Below are 9,506 nucleotides of genomic sequence, written 5' to 3'. Positions count from 1 at the left end.
ACAATGCCTTATCAAAACAAACTATTATGAAGGAGGTAATTTCAGTGCTGATCCTCTCTCTCTCTCTCTCTCTCTCTCTCTCTCTCTCTCCCTTTCTCTCTCTCTCCCTCTCTCTCTCTCCCTCTCTCTCTATCTCTCTCTCCCCCTCCCTCCCTTGTTCTCCTGCTCATTCTCTCGCTCGACCTGAGCACTTCTGGCAGGCAGACACATGGCTAACGATAATTACAGCTGAATTTACAAACCAAACAAATTGTTTCCTGCTTTTTTTTGTGGAGAGAATGGGGGAAAGGAGGGGGGGTTGGGGTGCGTTGAGGTGCGGGGGAGGGGGGGGGGGGGGGGGACTTTCAGGTTGGTCTTGGCCAATCAGGCGATTTTACAGGTTGTATGACTTCAAACTTTGAGTTTGCCTGAGCGCTGGTGTTTGTCTCTGTCTGTGGCAGTGTTGAATATGTGACAACCACTACCTGTCTCCACATCTGTAATTAACGCAGGTGAATCTCCAGCTTGTCTTGATTGAATCGCCGCAATCTCATTACGCACCAGCCTTTCATTTTACATTGAAAAAATAACCCATGCGAGGTAAACATCAGTATGATTATGGGTAATTGTTTTTTTTTTTTTTTGTTTTTTTTTTAAATGCGAGCGAACGATTGAATAATCGACCACTACAGCGTTCAGTAAGCAGTTTGGAGTGTTAGGATTCGGTTTGTCTCTGACTGGGCTGCGCTGGAGATATTCAGTGACGGCTTTTTTTTTTTTTTCCCTTCGGCACAGCGTTCAGCGTTTTCTGGTTTTTTTTGTTTTGTTTTTTTTTCCCAGCACAGCGTTTGTTGGACTGAAGATTGTTTCCAGTAGTTTTTGGGGGGGGACCTGGGCCTTTTCAAACAAAAAGCCTGTAGCAAACAGCCAAAGGTGTTTTGAACATTGCCTTTTGTTGCATGCTGAATGTAGAATATCAACTGGCAATGTCTGAACTGATTGCCTGCTGGATTTCTGAAAAGCAATACCTGAGAGCACTAAATGAATGAGTCATAGTGTTGCAGATCCAGCGTTAATAATGCTCGTCTCAGAGTTTTATGGAGTACTTTACTGCCCCATGGTTTTTTCCTCCTTTTTTTTTTCCAGTTCTGATCCTTGGCCCTGCTGGTAGTGTTAGCTGCCATTTTCCATGACTAATTTGTTTTGTCTTATTTTGTTTTTGCAGTACTCAGAGAAAGCCCTCTACAACCAGCTGTGCTTCTATAGGTTCATCTTTGACTGGGAGTACGCCCTCAACAAGGTCCTGACAGCCGAAGAGAGGGGTAAGAGAGACCTGTTACGTTTATGCACAAAAGACTACACGGTTCTTATTAACCAGAGTGCTCTGCACATGTACGCACAAAAAACATAGACCGGCCTCTTCACGATGACATGTGCGTTTCATGCGTTCACACAGACAACGCATTACACTTTCTCATAGACCTCTATACCTGCTGGCAGTCCTACATAACACGCGCAAACACTCACACACACTCACACAGCTCCTCACAGGCTGGCGGCGTCCGTGCGGCTAGGGGTGGGGGTGGAATGGGGTGGGGTGTGGGGGGGGGTTGGGTTAAGGATGTTCAGCTCCTCGAGTCGACAGCCCTAATTCAGACGACGGATTCAATCACGGACCGGTGCGGAATGCAAAGCGGTCCAATCAGTTTTGAGGGAGAGGGAGAGAGAAAGAGGCTCCTCACAGCCGACGGGCACTCGGTAATAGCGTTGGCTGTGTTGATTGAAAACAGTTTTTAGATTTTGGAAAATGATAGGGCGAGTAATTGGCGAGAAGGCAAAAGGATAGCCCTTCATAAATAATGGGATATGGAGCATATATTTCCAAGCGGCCCAGTAGAGGATTCAGCAAGAGAACGATCGCCCGTTAGCCAGGCCGCGGCTACTTACCCACAGGCCTCTTTGATTGATGTCACTTGATTAAAAAGGACCTCTTGGAATAGACTTATATATTTATTTATTTATTTATACATGTGCCAATGAGGTTCAGGGCGAGAGTGAAAGGCGTAGATAAATATAATGTGTAATCAATAGATGACCACTCAGAACATGGAGCAAGCACAAAGAGGGGGTTCTGGAGGGGAGGGGTGTGAGGGGGGGGGGGCTAACATGATTATAGACTTGGCTCTCTGTGGAATTTTTATTTCTTTACTTTCTGTTGTTTCTGTGAGTAATCTTTGCCAATCTTTAGTCTTCCGTCAAACGCTCTGCCTGTTGTTTCAACCTTGTTTTTTTTTAATTTTGGTCTGTGTGATTTTTTTTTTCCTTTTTCTTTTTTTTTGCTTCCTCCTTCAAAGGTCAACATTTAAAATGAGGAGTAATCATCATGTCTCTATGTATTTTCTTTCTTTCTTTCTTTCTTTCTTTCTTTCTTTCTTTCTTTCTTTCTTTTTTAATCAGAGTTGTTTTTGGTTGGGCCTAGGGCCCATAAGCTCTTTCCTTAAGACCCTTGCTGTTCTGCTCCATGAGAAATGATTAGAGGAGAGTTTGTTGTGGTCATAAAGTCTGTGTATCCGTTAAAATGATTTATTCAGCGTATGCTTACATGCTAAAAGTGATCATTGCAAAAGATCTTCATATGCGGGGTTCGTTTTCAAACCTGTCCCTGTCTGACTTTTCGGCATGTCTGTCAAACCTTCGTCTGAGAAACGTTCATCCTAAAAAACACGAGTTATATGAGATGGGGAGACGCACACACACACACACACACACACACACACACACACACACACACACACACACACACACACACACATACATATACACACAGGCACGTACCCTGCACTCGTAAACCCCCTCTTTTCTTCAGCTGGGATAACTGCATGTGTGTATTTTGACGGATTAGCAGAGGAATCCTGGATGTACATCATACACACAGCTCTAAAGTATAGCCTTTAAGTTGTTATCTCCCAGCCCCCCCCCACCAGTCCCACTGCAGTCACCCTGCGCATTACTGTATTACAGACCCCAGGACACAGGGACTGTTAGGCCTGAAAATTACAGGGCCTTGTGTCATACACCATCCTCACCTGATCTTGACTACAGCTTCGCTCTAAATGTTCTTCATTCATTACCCTGGGCAGACCTACCCAATGTCTCCTTCACTTTTGTCAGCATCGAAGAAGCTTCTTGCACATTCTTCGCATGCTGTGTGGTTGAATTTTCTTGTCTTGTTTGGTTTTTGCTTTGTGGTGACTCAACCATGTGTCTGTTCTGACCTAAGGAGCGCCGCCTTTTTTCTGGTCCCTCCATACTGACCCTGTCTGTGCCGATCAGTCACCACTGGCTTTGAATCTTACTTAACCAGTGTGTAGAAATTAGAGGTTAATCTGTTGATCTGATATTTAATCCCTTCATCAATACAGTATCATAGGCAGAGCAATGTTTACAATTTTCTTCAATCTGTGGTAATCCCATGTCCTTGTGTATAGGCTCTGAACTAAGAGACGAAAAGCCAAGCATTGAAGCCTGTGTAATGAACCTGCAGTGAGCGCACTTTTCCTCTGGCGGTGGAGAAGAGACTCCATGGCATACGCTGGGCATGCTTGCTGAATGGCTTTATTGATAAGTGTTGGAACTGGGTGTGGCTATTATGACCCTGTATTTATATCATAGTCTTTCTCACATTCTTGATCAGAACGACGTAACACAAGGATAAATACGTTTATTTCTGAACCATGTTGGTAACGATGGCAAATTTATCGCCCATGTGTCCGATTGAGACATGGTATCAGATGTGAATGAAAACAGTTTTGTAGCTCAGACTTCAGGTAGAGAAATAAATTATTCCTACATTTTGCAGACACAGCTGGCAAAAAGAGGTTCTTTTGTTCAAGGTCAGATGGTTTGAATCCAAACCTGTTTCAAATGATGGGTCTAGACAGCAGTCCTTTCTTACTAACAAGCTCTTTGTCCGCCCCAGTTGCGCTCTCTTTCGTTTTCGCCTGTTTCGCTTCGACTCTCACAATCTTTTCTCAGTGTTTGTCGTCACTAACGAGTGAATTATTCCATTAGCTACCAAAGCTAGTCCGTAGCTAGCTACAATAACTGGCCAAGTGCTCTGTTTATTGGAAACACTTGTGGAGCGCCTGCACGTCTGTCTAATGGGAGTTCATTTCTTTTTCCCTTTTGTTTTTCATCCCCTCTCCCCCATTTTTGTATTTCAAATAGAGACAAATATATGTAGACGCACAACATTTTGCTCTTCGTTCAAACTGGAAATTGCATGTAGGCCTCCTCTTCCTCCTGCTCCTCACCTTCCATCTTCCTCATCTTCATCTTCTTCTTCTTCTTCTTCTGTTTTTAGGGCACAGCGTGACACCAGTATTTGCTTACAAACCTGTTGACCTTCCAGTCCTAGTCAGTTCTAGCAAATTCACAATTTTTGATAGTATAATCTTAAAAATGCTTACCGCAGATGAGAACAGGAAGTGAACTATCTGCAGGAGAGAGGCAGATGTTCCAGATACGGGTAACCAACCCTACAGCCCAGTTTCAAAAGGTGGTCTCTGCAACCCTCTGCTCTTCAGATCAATGATGATACCTCCTCACTGATACTTTTCATGTGTCCTCAACAACACAACAACAGAGTCGGTGGCTTTTGTGTATGTCTGAAGTATGTGGATGGTGGTGGAAAAATTGGTGTAGTTGACTGGGCCACTGAGCGACTCTGATTATTAGGGTCATTGTTGTTGGACAGGGCCGAGAACCATCACAGCTATAAGTCAGGCTTTAGAAACACTTTTATGAATTATGATCCTTCCAAACGTGAAGACTACCCCACCCCCCCACCCCCCAAAAAAAGAATTATACCTTATCATATTATACCTTCAATGGAATGTTTTCCAACTCTCTATCCTTTAGCTTTCTAGCTTTTCCAGAATATGAATAGACAGTGTTTTCTTACCTGTGGGTGTCTTTGATGGTATTGCAAACGTTGCTCTTTTTCATGGTTTGCTTTGTTTTGTGTCCCATGCTCTGTTGCTCTGGTGACATGTCGTGCAGTAACACACCAGTGTTTTTAGCCTCGTCCCCCAGCCTGTTTACTCAAGTGTAAAGGCAGCCAAGCACAAGGTTGTGTTTCTGGGTCAGAGTCCAAAAAAAAGGGGGGAGGGCAAGTCAGATATGAGAACTGGAGTACAGTTTAAAACTTTTGGCTGCACCCCACACACACACACACACACACACACACAAACACAAACACGCACCTCCCTGTAATTCCACAACCCGCACCTCCCAAAACCCCCTCCCCTCCCCTCCCTCCACCCACTCTGGGACGTTTAGTGTCGTAGCTGGCAGATTTTCTGTATGTCTCTGATGAGCGAGGAATTGCTTTTAAAGTGGGCATTATGCCAGCTCCGCAGCACAATAGAAAAACCAATCTTCCCCCTATTCTGTCTCCGCTGCTGTTATTGTGGCGCTTTAGATAACTGCAGACGCACAGTGCAGGGAGATGGAGCAAGAGAGAGAGAGAGAGAGAGGGCCGCCGGACATAGGAGCTGGAGGTTAGGGAGAGTGGATACTTTAGCCAGTCTCCGACTTCGGCCGCTGGAAGGGAGCCGAACTCTGGGAGTGGGTAAATGAGAATGTGGAGTTAAGTCCAGAGAAGCATTAAAATTACTCACCGGTACAGCGGGGTGACCGTCGTCACGTGGACCGCTGTCTCTCGTGGAAGGTAGTCCCGGGGGCTTTTGTCTCTGGTTTTTTTTGGGGGGGGGAGGGGGGTTTGCGGCATACCTCAGCATAGGCCCGCGGTTCCAGGGTTTGATGGCGAACTCGGCCGTCTGTCCGTTGATGATGAAATTGCTGCCCGATGCTTTTGCCCGTTTGCGGTATTTTCCACTCTCGATTATCTGATTCCTCCTGAGAGGAAAAGCGGATGGAAATTGCCTCTTTCTTCTCAGGCAAAGGGAAAAAAAAATGCATTCACCTCCAATTTCTACAGCCCAGACACATCCCAGGGCCAGGAGGGTTAGAACGCCTTCCTTTCCTTTCCTTCTCTCTACTTCCTCTCATCACACCATCCTTGGAGAAAGAGTGGAACAAACCATACCATGTGCTATTGCTTTTTTTTTTTTTTTTTTTTGTGGATTCAGAGAGTTTCACTCTATTCATCACATTAATGTCTTAAATCGGTGGGTAGTTTGTGATTTTTAAGAGTGGGTTTTGGGAACTCGTAAACCTGTCTGTGTAACACAATGATGGGTTTTCAGACCTCCCCATGTCTCTGTTGGCCAGGACAAAGCTTAGCCACTAACTGCCCATCAGAATCCCAGCTTCACTCTCACCCATTTCATCAATATTCTTTGCAGGTTTTAAAGAGTATGAAATCACATGTACACATTGTGTGTGCACACAGTGTTCATTGGGCGCTTTTTTTTTTCCCCCATTGTGTGTGTGTGTGTGTGCGTGTGTATGTGTGTGAGCATGTGTGTGGAGAGAGAGAGAGAGAGACATTTAGATGCAGACTGAATCTGATCTACATGTAGACCACAGTCCTCCGCCTGATTGCAGCAACTGAGTTAAATGTGGAGGCAATTTCACACACGGCAGGAGTCCTTCCATAATAAAACATTTTCTCTCCTTTTTGAAAAATTAGATATCCCATATCAATGACTTCCAAATCATGTTGAACTCTGATTTTATTCTTTCATGAAGAGCAATTCATTTCCTCTTTTAGTCATCCCCTTTACGCTTTCTCTCTCTCTCTCTCTCTCTCTCTCTCTCTCTACTTGCCTTCCCTCCCTCCGTTCACCCACTCTGCCTGTTCCTTTTTCTGTGTCTCTTAAGTGTGGGCAGTGTGATTACTCTCCCACAGTAATGTAATTTTGTTGCATTGATAAAATAAAAATTGTCCTTTATCAGTGTACTGATAATGCTCAATTTGCAGGCTAGCTCCTCTGCAACCTCTTCAGGGCGCAATATGCTTGCCCTTCCCGCCCCCCTCCCCCGCACACTGCCAGCCTTGAGCTGGTGAAAATCCACGGGTGCGATTGTCAAATCAATTATTCATTCTGTGCAATTACACTCGCACAAAGAACTTTTCTCTGCTCGGAGTGATGATTAAATTAACAGCTATTCCAGCTGCCTGATAACATCTAATAGAATATTCATAAGCAGCCCAAATGGAATGTATGATCTCCATTAACTTCATCATGCTCACTTAATTACATGCTTGTTATTGTATTTACACCTAGTTAGAGCGCATGGAAGCTGATACACTCTCTCTGGACTAGCTTAGCTGTCCTCTGTCACAAGACAGCCAACACCACCCCTGTCTCTTGTCCTCTTTCTCTCTCTCTCTCTCTCTCTCTCTCTCGCATACACTTTCTCTTTTTTTTCCTGTCTCTGGCCTCTCTACCTTCTTCGTCTCTCTCTCTCTCTTCTGTTGTCCCTTTTTCTCATGTCTTTCTTTGACTTTTCCCTTCTCTATCTCTGCCTCTTCTCATCTTCTCTCCCTTTTAGAAATGCTATTTATTTTAAATACGACCCCTGCCGGGCCTAGAAGGAAAGCGAGGTCTCTGACAACCTCCGTGGCTTTTAAGTTGCTCTTTTATCCATTCCCCACACAGTGATTGAGGGGAAAAAGAATGAAGAAGAGGAGGAGGAGGAGGAGGAGAGCAAAAAAAAAAAAAAAAAAAGAATTATTTTCTCCCACCTTTCAAAAATGATGACATGATTGCTTTCGCTTGATCATGCATCATCTTCTTTCTTCTCCCCCAAACCCCCCCCCCCTTTTTTTTTTCTCTCCTCAGGTAAATAGTCTCTCCCCCCCCCTCTCTATTTCTTGTGGCACTGCTCTGTGTTTTCTTTCTCTCTTTTTTCTTTTTCACACTCTCCTTTTTCCCGCTCTTTCTCCTCTGGTAAAATGAGTGTGATAATGGTGGCTACTGCCCCTGGTAGATTTGTGTGTATATTGTGCTCAACTCTTCCATGATGGCCAGTCTTCTTTGTGTGTTTAACCTTTGTTACCTGTGGGGCAGTCAGTCTAGCTGTGTTTACACTACACCTGCTAATAGGGACACTCTGTGATACACCCTTACACGAGAGCGAGAACGAGAGAGGGGGGGATAGACAGCTGGGTGTAGTGCATAGGTGATCTGTCGTATCTAATAGCGAGGCAGAACTGAGATTGTGTGATTACAAACACAAGCTCATTTCAACTGAATAATTAAACTCAGTTTCTCACAGTAATTTGATTGGTTAGTATGAAGCAGAGGAATGGAGCATGTTGCCCCTGTCTGGCTGGAGGACTCATTACAGCTTCAAACTGTTAGCTCACATGTCTGAAGCAGCCCCTTCTGCTCGCTGCCAAACATACTATCAGTGCTTCGATAATTTTATTTCTCTCTTCCCACAAAGAATAAACCTCTCGTCTGTGTTGACCTCCTCTACTGAAAGAGTAGGCTTTGTCTAAGGCCTTTGGTTAACGGCTTTTTTTTTTTTCTTTTCTTTTCTTTCCCTCCCTCAACCACATTCATAATTTTAGCTCACTCCAGCCAGCCATCCCATGGCTTCTCTATCTTCCCTCTGCCACTGTAGGCCCACCTGATGGGATAAATGACCCAAGATATCGACCCGATTGCCTGACCCTGTGGCCCCCCTGTCTGAGGAGTCTATTTAGCCTCCAGACTCCACGGATGCCTAGTGCCCCACCCCCGTTTCATTACCCTCATACCAACTGGATTATTGCTACTGTATTGATTCTCGGGGGACTTAAAGTTGAAATGATACTTGATAAACCCCACAAAGCTCATTTCCAAAAGCGGCGTTCGATATTGCGACCGGCGGTTCCTTTGCTCGTGTTCTGATACTCGAGCCCTCGCTCATCCTCACGTCTCCGCCGCTGGGAATTATGTTTGTTGTGCTGTCATTTGGATTTGGTTCCAAATTCCCTTCAGATTTCCACGGAATACGTTGTTCTGTCCACCCCTGCATTTTTTGTGTCGTTACTCGTGTACTTTTATCACCGCAAAGAAAATTGCTTTAATCCTTTTTGCGTTGCAATCAGCGTTAAGTTAAACCCTATGTTTCTGCACTCCTCTTCCACTGTGGATATTTAGCTCTTGTTAACTCACGCTCTTTTCTCTTCTCCACAGTGAAGTTTCGGAGTAAGAACTTCCAAGGTGAGAAGGAGGTGTACAAGAAGCTGAAGGAGGTGGTGGACCATGCCCTGGCTTCAAGCGGCTATTCAGAGGTCAACCTAGCGAAGCTTTTCCAGGCCTTTACGGTGCTTAAATAACTCTCACGTACACTCATAGGCCTGATTTGCTGGTTGGCCAGATGCCATTAAGTGACATATCTGAGTCATATCTTGACAGTTTTTCCCCTCACATGACCCACACAAAAGTGATCTCAGGGTTTCAGGCACATTCTCCTTTTTTCTCCTCGTTTTTGAAGGTGTTCAGACAAATCTTCCTCCCTCCGACTGGAGCACAACGTTTTGTTTTTTTGTTTGTTTGTTTTCCATC

At 44.7% G+C, this 9,506-nt stretch overlaps 1 protein-coding gene across 1 annotated transcript in view; it reads left to right on the top strand.

Annotated features, from left to right (window-relative positions):
• pola1 (polymerase (DNA directed), alpha 1) overlaps nt 1–9,277 on the top strand; it is a 42,833-nt gene extending 33,556 nt beyond the window's left edge. The window contains exons 36-37 of the mRNA XM_030769532.1: nt 1,205–1,301; nt 9,135–9,277. Coding sequence (XP_030625392.1) covers nt 1,205–1,301; nt 9,135–9,277 — 240 coding nt within the window. The remainder of the gene's footprint in view (nt 1–1,204; nt 1,302–9,134) is intronic.
• The last annotated feature ends 229 nt before the right edge of the window (nt 9,278–9,506 follow it).

This window comes from Chanos chanos, chromosome 3 (assembly GCF_902362185.1).
Source record: "Chanos chanos chromosome 3, fChaCha1.1, whole genome shotgun sequence".
In the NCBI taxonomy this organism is placed as follows: Eukaryota; Metazoa; Chordata; class Actinopteri; order Gonorynchiformes; family Chanidae; genus Chanos; species Chanos chanos.
This window is presented reverse-complemented; position numbering and strand designations above follow the sequence as displayed.